The sequence below is a fragment of the Metarhizium acridum genome, assembly GCF_019434415.1.
Source record: "Metarhizium acridum strain ARSEF 324 chromosome Unknown scaffold_568, whole genome shotgun sequence".
In the NCBI taxonomy this organism is placed as follows: domain Eukaryota; kingdom Fungi; phylum Ascomycota; class Sordariomycetes; order Hypocreales; family Clavicipitaceae; genus Metarhizium; species Metarhizium acridum.
In genome coordinates, this window is record NW_027094041.1 from 1,879,880 (window position 1) to 1,894,649 (window position 14,770).

At 49.6% G+C, this 14,770-nt stretch overlaps 5 protein-coding genes across 5 annotated transcripts; 3 read left to right on the top strand and 2 right to left on the bottom strand.

Moving 5' to 3' along the window:
* Positions 1–110: 110 nt before the first annotated feature.
* J3458_019953 (uncharacterized protein) lies at positions 111–830 on the bottom strand (the record flags this gene model as incomplete). Its single annotated transcript, XM_066121781.1, has 1 exon — positions 111–830. The coding sequence occupies one exon, from the start codon at positions 828–830 to the stop codon at positions 111–113; it is 720 nt and encodes a 239-aa protein (XP_065973398.1).
* Positions 831–1,066: 236 nt separating this feature from the next.
* J3458_019954 (uncharacterized protein) lies at positions 1,067–6,215 on the bottom strand. Its single transcript, XM_066121782.1, has 3 exons — positions 5,696–6,215; positions 5,202–5,637; positions 1,067–5,146 (listed from the first exon to the last, which is right to left on the bottom strand). The coding sequence occupies exons 1-3, from the start codon at positions 5,978–5,980 to the stop codon at positions 1,167–1,169; spliced, it is 4,701 nt and encodes a 1,566-aa protein (XP_065973399.1). The 5' UTR covers positions 5,981–6,215; the 3' UTR covers positions 1,067–1,166.
* Positions 6,216–9,261: 3,046 nt separating this feature from the next.
* J3458_019955 (uncharacterized protein) lies at positions 9,262–9,762 on the top strand (the record flags this gene model as incomplete). Its single annotated transcript, XM_007814383.2, has 1 exon — positions 9,262–9,762. The coding sequence occupies one exon, from the start codon at positions 9,262–9,264 to the stop codon at positions 9,760–9,762; it is 501 nt and encodes a 166-aa protein (XP_007812574.2).
* A 1,737-nt stretch (positions 9,763–11,499) lies between these two features.
* J3458_019956 (uncharacterized protein) lies at positions 11,500–11,934 on the top strand (the record flags this gene model as incomplete). Its single annotated transcript, XM_007814384.2, has 1 exon — positions 11,500–11,934. One exon carries the CDS (start codon positions 11,500–11,502, stop codon positions 11,932–11,934), a length of 435 nt encoding a protein of 144 aa, XP_007812575.2.
* Positions 11,935–13,323: 1,389 nt separating this feature from the next.
* Positions 13,324–14,184, top strand: J3458_019957 (uncharacterized protein; the record flags this gene model as incomplete). The annotated part of the gene is made up of 1 exon (XM_007814385.2): positions 13,324–14,184. One exon carries the CDS (start codon positions 13,324–13,326, stop codon positions 14,182–14,184), a length of 861 nt encoding a protein of 286 aa, XP_007812576.2.
* Positions 14,185–14,770: the final 586 nt, after the last annotated feature.

Consider the following 14,770-nt stretch of genomic DNA (forward strand, 5'->3'; position numbering starts at 1 on the left):
GAGTAGTATACAGTCCGATATTCTCCAGAGCCGCAGCCATTCCTCAAAACACCCAAACGCCAGAGCAAACGTCACTGATAGCCACGTGTCCAGTCCCAATGCAAAACCAATCAATCCTCCTGATCAAAATGCTCCCTCCCCTCACCGTATAAAATCTCGCACACACCCGCCAGCGGGATATCCATCACCGCATCCGTGCCCTCATTCCAAATCTCCCTCCACTTCAACCTCCCGCTGGCGTCACACCTCCTCTCCCTCTTCCCACTCCCCTTGATCCTGCCCTTGGAATCAATCACGGCCAGCTTGCCCGCGCCGTCGACAATCGTCTCAACGCTGCTCATGGGCACCGTCAGAATCTCCGTATTGTACGCCGCCAGCGCCACGTATATGTATCCCAGCGTCATGACCAGGAAGGCCGGCACGGCCAGCGCCCACCACCGGTCGGGGTAGTACTTGATCCCCAGCGCGTGGAGGAACGGCGCGGGAACGTAGGCCCAGAGCAGGTACATTAGAAACGTGAGGCTGCTGAAGAGGTACAGAACGAAGCCGTAGTATTCGTACGTGGGGACCTTGGGTGCCGCCCGGGGCACGGGCGCAATGTTTTCATCGTCGGATGGGTCCGGAGTAGTTGGTCGGGATGGCCTGAGAAGGGATGTGAGTGATGGCGAGGGAGGCAGAGGTGTTGGCGGCCGGCCGTAGAAAGGGGGAGCAAAGTAGATTTGGGAGAGAGGTCGCGGGGGAGAGTCGCGGTCGGAGCTGGAGCCGGAGCCGGATGAGAGGCCGTTGGAAAGGTAATCTTGGTCTTCGTCGGATGAGATGGACACGGCCATGGCGGGCCTAATTGGCGCAACTGGCGCAACCGCGCCGTGCTCTGTGTGTTTTGTCTCTGTCGAGGAGGATGCCGTGGTCGTGGCGTTGCGTCGATGTTTGCAAGTCGAAGAATGTGGGGAAGGAAACTTGGATTCGCCCACCTCCCCCGTCTTCGAGTTGGCCTCGTCACCGGGTTGCCCATCAGCAATCCGCTCACATACAACAGGGACATTCATATCCAGTGAGAACACCAACACGGTTGATCAAATATAATTGCACCGCAGAGTTTCATCCAAAATGGTCAGCAAATGCATCGCTATGTCGCCGTCATGCATCTATGTTACATTCATGATCCTTCACCCGTCAATGGGACACTTGTACTCGCGCTCCCGTCCACCAGCTCCATTCTCCTGCTTCTCCTGCAATGATTCCAGACAGCTCTGGTGATAGATGTGCCGGCAGGCGAGAACAACAAGCCTTCCAAGAGGAGCCTCTTTGCCTGCCACCGCAGTGTCCGACTCGATGAGCATGCTGGATGGCCGCACAGCCAGACTCTTTCCCTTGTCCTTGCCATCCGACTCGCCCACTTTGCCTTTAGCCTTCTCTGCAATACGTACCTTTCTCTGCTTTCGTATTTCATCTTCCACTGCCTGCTTGTCCTCCCAAGCCTCGAAAACAGAGCCACCGGCAACCCCAGGACCCCAGACACGGCGACCGCAAGCTTCGCATGTTGAACCTCGAGGTCGCCACCCGCGCTGTCTCAGCTGTACCGACTGGTTCACGTTTACAAACAGATTTCGCTCCAGGAGCCGGTTTGACAGCCGTAAGATTGACTCTTCATATGCATACGCTGCAAAGATTGATGACAACACACTTCGAAGATCCGCTAGGTTTGGTGATGATGCTGCAGCATTAGCAAGGAACGCCCTCAGTATTTTTAAAAAAGAGAGATTATTGCCTGCATTCGACAGCAAATTCGACCCGGTTTGAACGCGGATTGGACTAGAAGTCGCTGTGAGCAGTGACGTGAACGTGTGTTGAACCAGCGAACGAAGAAGCGTCAACGCCTTCTCATCCTTCAAAACTGAGCTCTGAACCTGTTCGAGAATAATCGGGGACAGTCGTTTCGTGGTCTTTACACACGCGTCAATCAAGCCAAGCCACAATGCTTCATCTTCAGATAAGCCATCTTGCGCAAGTGGCTTTCCCTTTTTGACGACATTCACGTTCTTCGATGTCTTTGTCTGGCCCTGGCAGAGCCAAATACCAACATGGACATACTTTTGCAAGCTTTCAAGTATTTCCACTGTTGACGAGTCAGCATCTACATCATCCGCAGAGTCATTAGATGCGGTCAAAAGGCCCTGTAGTGCTGATTCTAACGTGAATAAGTGCTTGATCAGCCGGTCCATCGCCTGATTAACTTGGCCATCGCGAGCCATTAGAACGACTGCTGCGTCAACAACACCGTTTTCCTCCATGGTTGGAAGAAGTTTATCGAGACGCAAATCGGTTGGGCGCATAGCTTCAACAAAATCAGAAACATGCGATGGGTTGAATTTACACATGAGCTGTACATAGCACTCGGTTAGCTCCTGGTCCTTGATGTCGCCTTCGTCATCGCCTGATTTGCTTGGCTCTATAAGGGCTCTTAAATATGCATGTTGCAATGCTGCATCGTCTGTGACAGAGTCAATTATATGTCTGTGGACCGCGGTTGGTTGTCGCGCAAGCGTCTGGGCGGTTTGCTCGGGACTGATTTCAAGCAGGTCTCTTGCGTGCTGTTCGATAACGTGCTGTACTTCCTCTGCCTGTCGAATGTCAAGTCCCTTCTGCGGGCGAAGGCATTCTGCGATGCATTCAAATACAGACTCTCGGTCATCGTGGTCCTCGAAGTAGGTGGCAATCAGCTTCCCATACTGTTTCTCCATACGAAACACGCGCTTGAGAATTCGGTAGAAGCCGGCCTTCTTGAACAGAAGCATGAACGATGGCATATCTGACGGTTGATAAACAGAAAGCAAATATTCGGCGCTCAGCTGTGCATCCTCTGCAAGATCGTCGCCGGGATAAGCACAAAGCCCTGTGAGGACTTTTGAAAGGGTAGAGCCAGAAAACAGTAGATATTGTTGAAATTTGGGCAGATTTCGAGCGATGAACATGTCGAGATAGATGGTATCTTCCGGGGCGAACTCATCTGGGTTCATCACATCGAGCAGAATCGACACCACGTACTGACGATTGATTGTAGTGCCGAAAATCTGCTCCTCGGGCATATCCATGCGTGATCCTCCATTAACTTGATTCTCTGGAGAATTATTCAAGAAGGAGTCCTCAAAAGCTTCATTGAGGGCGCTGAGAAAGCTTGGGGCGTCAAATTTGAGAATCATTCTCAGGTAAGGGAAAGCAGGCTCCGACTCGTCACCAGGCCGTGTGACGAATTCTTTCCCACTTCCCCTGGGCCACTCTATTGTCGTGCCAGAAAAGAAAAACCAATAAATTTCTGCCTTTGCTTTGTCCGCCGTTTCTTCATCCATCAATTCCCCATTAGGATACACCCTACCTGTGAGTGTATATGAGAGATATGGAAATATTTTCAGAGCATTGACGCTGAAATAATCGTCTTCGGCTATACCGTTGTTTGTTCCATTCGTTACTAGTGGCACTAAGAGGCCCAATAGGTCGACCATTGGCGTGATGTAATCATTGAGCGCTTGGTTCCAAACGTAAGTTAAGGCATCGTACAGACCGTGCTGCTTACACAACACTGTGATCTGATCAAGGTCCAAAGTTGCCGTTTGCATATGACATATCATTTCTTCGAGTCGACCTTCCCACCCCTTCGTAACGTAATGACTGACCATATCTTTAACAACCGCTGGCGGAACGACCGTGATTGTTCCCTCCAAGATGTAGGGTTCAAGTGTCTCCAGGAAGATTCCACCAACATCCCCGTCGCTGTACCATTCGTACATGTCTTCAAATAAGAAATCCGAAGCTTCAATAGCTTGAGATGCTGCGAAACAAGTCTCTGCCAGCTCTCTCAAATGATCTGCGTCGTCATCTTGCTTACCCCGTTTCTGCCGTCGGGTGAAGACGTATTTCAGGGAAGCTGACATTATCTCCATTATCTTGTCTTGGACCATCACATGCCGTAGTGCTGCGTCCTCTGGAAGGCCAACCGTAAGTTTATCGGCGTCACCAGTATAATAAGAAGTCGCCAGCTTGATGGCACCGATGTAGTCTCCATTCTCCATCATGGCAATGAGACGATCGGCCCAGTTCGACAGTGCTCCTATAGAAACTTCGTTGAAGCCAAGTACAAACATCCTCCCCTTGTAGGCTTTGAAGCTCATATAAAAGGCATCAGCCACCACTCCATGCATAGTTGTGTCCTCCTCATCCAGCTGTTCAACGAGAGTGTGAAGTTGTTTCGAAAAAAGATCTTTGTGATATATGTGTTTCTGTAACAAGTCAAACGCCTCGGTCATGCGCATGCTCCTGTCCTCCAGTATGATAAGACGTTGCGAGATGGTCAGCACAGCCAAAACAGATCGACCTAGCCACTGCACCGCGGCGATAGCCTCTTCACACTTCCATCTGCTTCGCGCCTTGAACTTTAGAGAAGGAGGCTGATCTGCATCCTCTCCGTATATCTCCTCAACATCAAGAACAGTTAATACGTTTGACCAACAGTAGACAAGTTTTACTCTGGAAATATCGCTCCCAGTGTGGGTATCGGGACTTTTCAGCTTGACAGCAGGGAACCAGGCAAGGCAGCCGGTCATGGCGCTATGTGCTGGAACATCCTTTGGTCGAGCTGACTTGTGTTGCGTCTGGGCAACAGGGGTAGTCGAAACGACCACGAGAAGGTATGGCGTAAGTATAGCGGTAAGTCCCATGTTATCCGTCGCTTGCTCAACGTTTCCAAGGGGCAAGGGAGCAAAACCGAGCACGGTGCTCGGCTTAATCGATTTCCCAGCAGGTGCCGGGGCATTTGGATAGCGGCCCAAGATCCGGGTAGTTTTCACTGTTCGGCCGAGCGCCCCGGTGCCTCGGGTTGCGAGATGCGAGAAGGCCATTCCACGGTCATCCGCTGACACGAGAGCTGTGTGCCGCGTACCAAGGAAGCCAAGGTGTACCACGGCTGCATTGGGGACGTGTCCGTCAGTTGTCCTGTTTTCCGCTTGCGTCTCGTCCAAGTGCGGGATGGTGAGAAAAGGCCGTGATGCTCGGCTGGTATCCCAGGTAAAGATATTTCCATTGGCATGCCCTCCAGCAACGGTAGTGTGATCCGCTGATATAGCGATAGCCGTGATTGCCCCAGACTCGACGGCTAGTTGTTATCAGCGATGTGACGTCAATATTGTGCAACACGAAGAAAAGCGTACCTTTGGTTCCTGGCCCTATTATCATTTTCAGATTTTGATTAAAATCAAATATTAATATTATACCCTTCGAAGTGCCCAAAACTATGGACGCGGACACGGCCAGTGTGGTGGGAGATCCAAAGTTTCGACGACCAGCCTCTGAGAATGCTTGGGCATTCATTTTCCGCAATCTTGTCCATCGTACAGCTTCCCACGGTGGTGACGGCGTATCGGTTTCATTTTGGTCCAGGAAAAAATTGGAGCCAAGAGAGGCGTTTCGACTGTGCGGTGATAGGAAGGCAGGCGACAATGGGCGTGGTGTGTTGGACGAGGACGAGGATATGCGGGATTGAAATCGACGGTCGAATGGTCTGAATGATGGTGATGGGCTACTTAGGCCGGCTCTTGAAGCTACTGGAGGTAGAACACTGCTGCCTGGTGACGACATATACGAGCCCTTTTACGATGTTAGCCAAGTACTACATGAAGAATCAAGACTGTGCAGCTTCGCGTACCTGGATGGAATCTCCCCGACCGGAGGTTACAGAGTCGACAGGACTACCAGCTCGCCGTGGCAGCGAGTCTACCAAACTTGCATCAATTGAGCTCACCTCGGAAGCATTTGCTTCCTTCTCCAGCAGGTCTCGGCGATGGTCGACATGGTGCAGCTCAGTGCCATTGCCCGTCCCTTGCTCCTCAAGGTGGGGGGTATCGGAGTCTACATCTTGCCCAGGTGCTGTTTCCTGCTCGCCACTGAAGTTGCTGTCTCCAAAAGGAGATGTGACTTCTGGATCGGACATTGTAGTGTGGTTTCCATCACTCGGTTCGGATTTGCGACAGGCTGGAGCTTTAGTCTTGGGATCGGAGATAGGTGCGGACGGCTTCGCGGGATAGTAAATCGGTTCGCAGAACCCTGGTGAAGCTGCAATAGAAAATTCCAGAGCGGCCCGTTAATGGTCAGGTCGTGCCGTATCTGCTTTGCAACTGAATGTGTACAAGAGGCATAGCGTTGCGTTGCTGGTGACAGCTCCAGCCTCCAGCCTTGGAGACATGTGGGCGGGACGTAACTGGCGGGCGGTTGGGTGACTTGGGGTCTTGGCCAGTTGTGGTTCCTCAAGAGAGCGGGCCGGGGATTTCCCGGCGCAAGCATGCAGCCAACGGCCGCCCACGTTCAATGTTCCGTGGGTGGTTCCTGCCGCTATGGCGTGTCAAGTGTTACGCACGGCCAGCATCTGCCGCACGCGTACCAAATGCAGCCATGGTCATAAACGATAACCATCCTGCACTCTTCGGCTCTTTGTTCTTTGTCCTGCTGCCAAACGCTTATCAGAGTCCCATCACCCCCGAGTAGGTACGCCAATGCCACCATGGCTGCTTTGACGGTAGACGGCCTGAATTTTCGTACATCTTCAACAAACGGTTTGACGGTTTCGGGATTACCATCAACGCGAGAACCGCTTTTCCCTGAGGACAGCGCAGCAGTAGATCTCGCGAGCGTCCCAGTAAACGCCAAAACCTCCAGGAACGCTGCTGATCACGGCCGTAATGGGACCAGCCATGAGTGCCTCGGCGTAACTCGAGCCCCAATCCCTCTTCTGCTAACATCAGCTGGCCGTAGATATTACAGTCCTTTTCTCACAGAACTACAACAAAAACGAGTATAGTCTCTGAAGATGGTCTTGTTGGCTTTGACGCTTTTCATTTCTAAATGGCATGTTAGTACCAGAGGATTCTGCTAGTAAAGCACTTCAGAAGTATATGGTATACTAATCTATAAATAGTATTTTTCTTAGCATATATTGTACGATAATCAACGCCTTTTATTTTGCAGGTTCCAAGTCAGGATAACAGCATCAACCTAAGCTGCGTTATTACGTGCATAAATTTCCCAACCCGAAAACCAATTCCAGCCATTGTACTCCGTAGTTTGGTTCTGCGTGACCGAAAGGGTACACTTGGAAGCTGGGTATCGGGGATATTCGTCCAAGGTCGGCTATTACTGCGTCTTTTTTCTCCATGGCTCAACAATTCAATCTAATACCCGTCGTGACATGGGGCTGTAGGTATTTGTCCGTCAGAGCCTAGTTATGTCCATAAAGAAGCGCTCCCTACCAGACTTTCTCGAGACGGACAATGTATAAAAGCCGGCACAATGCGATGGAAATGGTTGCGAAGACAGGGTATCGAGGTAATCAGGGGATTAAGCCGACAGAAGCCGAATAAGATTGGACTCAATTAAATCAGGATGTGACAATAAGCGGCAGGCGGCCCGCCAATTTTCCCCGGTTTTCAGAGACATGCATCGGCATTACACCCTAGTGGCTTGTCATTCTGCTAGTTACGACTACAAGGATACTCGGTAGAAACAGTGTCTCATACACGAAACTCCTTCACCCAGAGGACGAGGGCCGGATGGTCGTTGGAGGGGGCGGGCTGCGGTGGTTGGAGTGCCTTTGCTGGACGAGTCTTTCGCTGGGAGTCACGGAGTAAGGAATCAATTTTGAATGGATAGCTCGATTGATTATAATGTGGCTCAGCCTGCCGACACTAACTCTCAACCCCAAGTTCTATAGTGAGCTTTCCGAAGAGCTGTATAGAAATGATAAGACGTTAGTTTCGTCTGAAACCTGGATGCCAACGGCTAATGCAATATTATATTATAGACTGTACATAGTATACTAGAATCCTAGCTCTCGGTGCTCCGTGTAGACCTTATCATATCCTTATCGAACCATCCATAGCTGGAGTGAAACATGCATCTGTATTGGAGCAATGCAACCTAAACAGTGACTCGTCATCCCAGGATCCCGCATCTTAATAATCCACATATTCTACGCCGAGCTCCAAGTCCCTACGTCAGGAGCGTTGCATATTGTAATTCAGTACCGGCCTGAAGACATAGCCCAGTTGGCCGTACTTATCTGGCCAAGCTAGGTTCGGCGAGCATCCAACCCGAGACAAGGGTGGTCTCTAGGCAAAAGGAAAGGCTCATGTGATACTCATCAAATTATGTCGTCTTTACTCAGTGTGAGTAAGCCAAACCGCCCGGTGGCGTTGTTATCCCGTGGCTCATTGTTAAGTAATACATTTGGACAAGGAATATAGAGTACAGAACAGGATGTACGTATCTGGATACTCTAAACTGTTAGTTCAAGGGAGTCCGCAACTTTAGACTGTATAGTTTGCGTAACTAATATTAACGAGCAACTTCATTTTTGATACCGCTAGATATTAATATTTGACTTAATAACTTGATTGAACCGAGGCATATAGTTTGTCACGTCAGAGGGCCGAGATTCCGAGACAAAGTTCTGCGTCTCAGCCTTTCTGCAATTGACAGGCCATGTGAAAGTGGCTTGGGAGGCGTTAAACAAAGAAATGGACAATTGTGATGGCCTGATTACCAAGACAGCGGTTCATTTGACTCACTCTCTAGCATAACTTTGACTGCCTTTGCTCATTTACCAAATCGCTCCAAGTCAGGAAATAAGGTACTCTGGGTAGTAACGACTAAACAAAAGTAAAGTGAGCAGCAGCAGCTAGAATAACGATCAGTGCTTTCCTAGCAAGGTCCAACCTGATTTTACGCATCTTATTTTACGGATATCTAACTGTGCCACTAGTGTTACTTATAAATTGACGCTCAATTAACGGAGCAGACCAAATAATCCGCACAACTTCGTCAACTGGTATCACTTGATGTATTGTTAGTCTCGTATTACCAGCGCCTCTCGTACGGAGAGCGGCCTAGAACAGAATGTGCCGACACATCGATAGCCATCGAAGCCTATTGCCAACTACGTCCTGTGATAGCTCATTTTGCCGCCCAGCATGCGGTGTTTGAAACAAACAGCAAGTAAGACAGTCATGCGGAGGCATCCATGTGAGGCACTTATGGGCACATATGACAAGGAGGGCATCAAGTTCAGCTCTATGTACTTCCCCAGAACTTGGAGCAATTATAAAAGTATAAAAGGGCTCAAGCTCCCCGTAGGCATGGTTCTTTATTCAATCTTTTCATTATATAGCTATTAACTCGTACCAAAACACACGCTACAAGCATCAACCCCGTTTTCGCAATATGCAGCTCAAGCTACTATACCTCGTCACTTTTGTGGCTTCCGTCTTCGCGGCCGACCCCTTGGCGACTTCCGTGAATGGCATTGCCCAGGATTACGACAAGCTCAACCAAGACATTACAGCTTGGCCAGGCGATTATGAGAGTTGTAAAAGCCTCGTCGCCGAGGCGGATGTCATCGCCAAAGCACTTGTTAATGTCAAACCCCCCGTCACGATCACCCCCCCGGACGCCGCTACAGTCAAAGAGAGACAGCAAGCAGTTCAATCTCTTTGGAAGAGCATAGATGCATATCTCGATATCGCTATTGATGTCAAGTTCACAGTTGATCAGACTCAGCCATCTGTCAAGCCAATGGTCCTTACTGCGATAGAGGCCCTTCAAGCCGGCTTTTTAGCGTTAAGCAAGTCCTGTCTCGTCGTGATGACGGATGAGCCGAGTCAAGTTGCTTTTGACCAGATCAATCATAACATGAAGAGAGTCTACAAGCTTTATACTTTCTAAGTATATTGGCTGGAGATGGCTGGGATTTTGGCTCGTATCAGGCATTCGAATGGACAGCTACAGCCAATACGAATTGGGGATTTCCGAGGATGGCTAGTTATGGGCCAAGTTGAACAGTGGAATCGGTACTTGATTGAGGATATGTTCAAGTGGTTGGGAAGCTGTGGGCTCGCTGGGTTTGAATTGAATCTGTTAAAGCCTTGATGTCGTTGACACTCCTAGCTTAGATTGAAACCATAGGTGCAGGCTGTTATTGGAGATCCTGGTCCGTTGTACCAGCGACTAGAGCACTCTTTTCTGGGGCTGACACTGCTTTCAGAAGTGATATTTTGTCAGCTTTCGACGTTCAAGTTCGCAACTATAGTGTGAAGCAAGCTCTGCGGTGAACTTACTCGAGGACGGCCTCGCATCTAAGCAACTCGTCACCATATCTTGTGCTTACGATATAACAGCTTTGCGACACATCTGCGTGGCAATCGTGCTTCTGGAACCTGAATAGCACAATACTGGCGAAGGTTACGCGGCCTTCGGGGAGCTGACGGTGGTGATATGAAGGATGCTGACAAACAGCAACTAAAGTCAGAATGAAGAAGATAATCAGACTCACAAAGGAACCTTGACAAATCTTGTAGATCATTTTCAAGCCTGCGGTTCCTTTGACTGGGGGTCTGTTATTACGCCAATCTTGAAAAGGCGAACAGTATTTCGTAAGCAGCGAATTGTGGCCACGGCATTGAACTAACCATTCCTAGAAGAAGTAAGATTTTGTGATATATCTGGTGCTACTTTTCCTTATTTGTTTTGAGTGCGGTGATGCCGGATATACAAAGCGTTCCAATATACTGTGATCGGACATGGAGCTTCGACAACTATATTTAGCAGTATGACACACTCGGTACTACGAGTATCGTTGGATTAGATAGACTCTATTTTCAATGCCAGATGATCTCAAGGCATTTGTAGACAGGATTGTCCGCAAATCAGGAGCCAGGCAACTACGTGCCGATGAGCGACTCCAGAAACTCCACGGCTCTTCCAGTCCCTACGCAGAGTTATCAGTCCAGTTGACGCCGTAGATGGTGATATTCAGGCTTGTAAGGAGTTAAATGATGTTCCAGTAGCACTTTTACCGGAAATGCCAAGTTTACAACAAAGATTAGATACTATGAACCAGCAGATTTTGCAGGATGCATCTGTTCTCAGTGAGCTGATGGTGGAGAACGGGAAAGCTTTAATGAAGCTACGATAAGCTTGGGATAGAACTTCTCGTCTACTTCAGAGCCCCGCGATCACTTCGGGCCAGGAAACTCGTGCAGAGTCTGGGAGCAAGAACAGCGAATCCTGTCATGCATCCGCGAACTCCATTCCTACTCGCCAAAAGGAATGAAGATTCTCAGCACTGTCCTCAAGGTTGAACAAGTAGAGAGGTTTTCTAGCTGGCGTCGGATTTGGGGCATTGGAATATTCGAAGGTCCATTGTCATGTAAGTCATTGGCCATATGCATGTAACTGTGCCCTAGTCACGAGGGCACGGCGAGGTATTTAAAGAGAACTTTGCAATCTTAGATAGTAGGAGGTTCAGAGATTAATATCGTTACTCACACTACCCTACTTAGTAGCTAGTGCATCGCGAGGTATCCTTGACCATCTCTCTGTAGTCACTCTGCTTATAACCCAGCCCTGATAAGTTAATCTCTCTACCCTAAAGGGAAGCAGACCGTCTACCAAGATATTAAAATGTCTCGCGTCACCCAATCCAACGCATTAGCCTCTACGCCCAAGCTGGAACCTAGCAACGAACCCACCACTAGGGATTACCGCATGGAGTCCAAGGAACGGGAGCTTAATATCCTATTAAAGCGCCCAATAACTTCCGCGACCCAAGACGCTGAGGAAGCTGACCTGGATGCTAAGCTTAAAGTCGCAGCGAAGCGATTGCGTCTCCTGAAAAAACGACGCCAACTAGCGGACCTTACAAGGGAGCTTAAGGCTGAAGAAAGGGGCGTTACGCAAGAAGGTCCTCGACTTTCTGCCGGACCCTCTGCGACTCCCCAGCTAAGCCTTGAGTTAGCAGCGAGCCAGCTACGCTCTAGCATGTTTGAGGCACAGTTTAGAACTCCTATCTATGAAGGAGATACCCACGGAGCCTTAAAATCTTCCTCATGGATTTAAACGTGGCTTTTATGATGGACCGAGCAATTTTTCTAACCGACGCTCATAAAGTCGCCTATGCTAGTAGCTGCCTAGTTGGTGACGCGAAGCGACAATGGATGCGCGAGGTAGACGATGATGGTTACGTGGATTTCCAACAGTATACCTGGCCTAGCTTCGTGCAATGGCTTAAAAGATGCTCGCTGCTTGGAAGCTACGAAGGACCTAATGGCTCTCCGGTAAGCCCCTAATCAGTCCTTTCACACGTACAAGAAGAATTAGAGTCGCTAGGAGGCCGAGCTGCCCGATAAGCTGCCTGAAAGACTAGCGATTTGCATGTTTATTAATAGCCTCCAACCTGCTATGAGGAAGCAACTACTTAGCCAGGAGTTCCCTAAAGATTGGAGAGTCGAAGTATTCTCATGAGGGGAAGAATGGTATAATGTCTAGAGCAAAGTACTGAGATTATCTACATACAGAGAGAGCGTTGTATGAAAATTAAGACCGACTGTACAATGAGTCTCGCGTCCTATTTCAAATCAGAGAAGTGTATTTAAACTTCCGCCCTCGTCTCGGTCCGGGGGTCATGTCAAATAAGGCAAACACAAATCCTACTTCTGTAGGTGAAGCTGTGAAGCCTCATGGCGTCTGGTCTGAGATGATTCTTTGTCTGTAATCATAAGCTTGTACTGAGAAAGTCCCTTCCACATTCGCTGGGGAGTAGAGGAATCGAGGCAACATTGCTCTCTGCCTGGCTGTAGGCTGCGTAGATTACCGATTAGCTCGGAGGCCCTCGCTAGTATCATGCCGAAGAGCCCTCATCGAAAGCTAAGTTTTTTGCTTGTCCATTTCTCCTTATCTGCCCGTTTAGTGTTCGTATTACAAGTTTCGTGGCAAATCACTCCAATGGCGCCTATGTCAGCAAATCAGTTGCGGCTGAGCCCTCAACTTTTAGCTAGTGAAGTGTGGGAGGCACGACAACTCAAAGAAGGGAGAGCAAAGTTTCAGTTACGGCATAATGGACCAAAGCATACTTGTGCGCACCTTACAATAGTAGATAAGGCCTATTCGGATGCCGAGTCTACAGCCACCACCTTGTAAATCTAATTTGGTACTCCACGTAAAATATAATTGAGGTAACTATACATTACTTTATGATATATTTTTATTTCTTACATTCTATATAAATATTTGAACTTGTTTATCTTTACTTCAAAATATTCACCAATTCATCGGTCACTCGCTTATAGTTACAGTTTGCCTTTGCATACGCGCAGCTCCATAATTGGTCCTCGGTGCCCCACAGACCCATAACTCTATTCAGCAACCTCAACCTCATTCAACCTCTACTTACGACTCCATCACCACCAAACCTACATCTCCCACAACTCAAACCTCCCGCGCGTAAAAATGCCCTCCATAGGTCCCCAACTGCCAGCCTCACCACCCAAGCGCAAACGCTCCCCCTCGCCGCCCAACCACACCCCATCGCCACCCGCAAAACAAGCCCGCCCCAGCAACAACACTGACGAGATCAACCTCTCAGACTCGGACACGGACTCGTCCTTCGGCCCCCCTGCGCCGCTATCAACAACCACAGCCCCAACCAAGCCCTGCCCTCCCGCAAACGCAGACTTGGCCGACCTCCCCGCAGACTCAGACTCCTCCGACTCGGACTCCTACGGCCCAAGCCTCCCAACAGCAACCTCCAAACGGCCAACCATCGGCCCCAGCCTGCCGACATCAGACCCGGCCCCCCAGAGAGACACATGGATGCTCGCGCCCCCCTCCTCAAGTGGCTACACGGAGCGCGACCCGACGCGCATGCGCAACCGCAAATTCACCTCCAAGCCAGCACCCACGTCCTCGGCCCCGTCATCAATATGGACAGAGACGCCGGAGGAGAAACTCAAGCGCCAAAGAGACGCACTGCTAGGCCGCACGGCGGAAGCAAGCACCGACGGAGGCAGTGCTGCCCAACGCACCAAGCACCACGAGGAGCGGGACCGCAAAATCGCCGCGACGATAGACGCGCACCGCGGAAAGAGCTTGTACGACGAGCACTCGCACAGAAGAAGGGAGGAGGGCGCCAAGAGCGGCCGGGCGGCCGCCGGCGGCGACGACGACGACGACGACGATCCTAGCAAGAGGGCGTTTGATCGGGAAAAAGACATGGCTCTCGGGGGCAAGATAAGCGAGAAGGCGAGGAGGGATTTTATAAACAAGAGTGCCAATTTCGGGGGCAGGTTTCAAAAGGGTTCCTTTTTGTGATATTCAGTCGTATTGTATTTATATAAATGGGTTACGAGACGCACGACACGAGGTGCTGGATACCATTCGATGAGTTACATGAGCTGGGAACAATGTACACTGGATCAGTGGCGGAAACCGCCAGAATATACATAATGAGGGATTCATGTCCGCTTCACCCAAGATACATTACAGACAAAAACATATAATTTAACATTCACTGCTATTGACCATGTACAGCCACCAAATATGCCATATATAACCGACCAACTCCGCCGCTACAATAAACAATTAGATAAAAAGTCCATGTGATCCCAGCGCCGTAATGCAACAAGATACGGCCATCTCTCTCAAGCAGTAGACATCCACCATCGTCCATTTCAACGAAAAAGTACTGCGTCGTATCATTGGAAGCTCATCCATGAAAGTCTTCCCAAACTCCTCTCGCGAAGCTTGTAAAGCTAGCAGTTAGTTTCCCTGAAGAGGCTGACAAAAGAAAACCATATACAGAGTGAGGAACAGGCCTCCGTGGCTTCCATAGTATGGTAGGCAGTATTATCGAGCCATACGAAATACTAACAAGACATTGCTTTGAAAGCCGTAATTA

Bases quoted from the DNA above. Each gene is read 5' to 3' on its own strand.
- J3458_019954 (XM_066121782.1), bottom strand. From the start codon at position 5,980: ATGTCCGATCCAGAAGTCACATCTCCTTTTGGAGACAGCAACTTCAGT. The intron at 5,638-5,695 runs GTACGCGAAGCT...ACATCGTAAAAG, and splicing joins GTCGGGGAGATTCCATCCAG to GGCTCGTATATGTCGTCACC. The intron at 5,147-5,201 runs GTACGCTTTTCT...GATAACAACTAG, and splicing joins AATAGGGCCAGGAACCAAAG to CCGTCGAGTCTGGGGCAATC.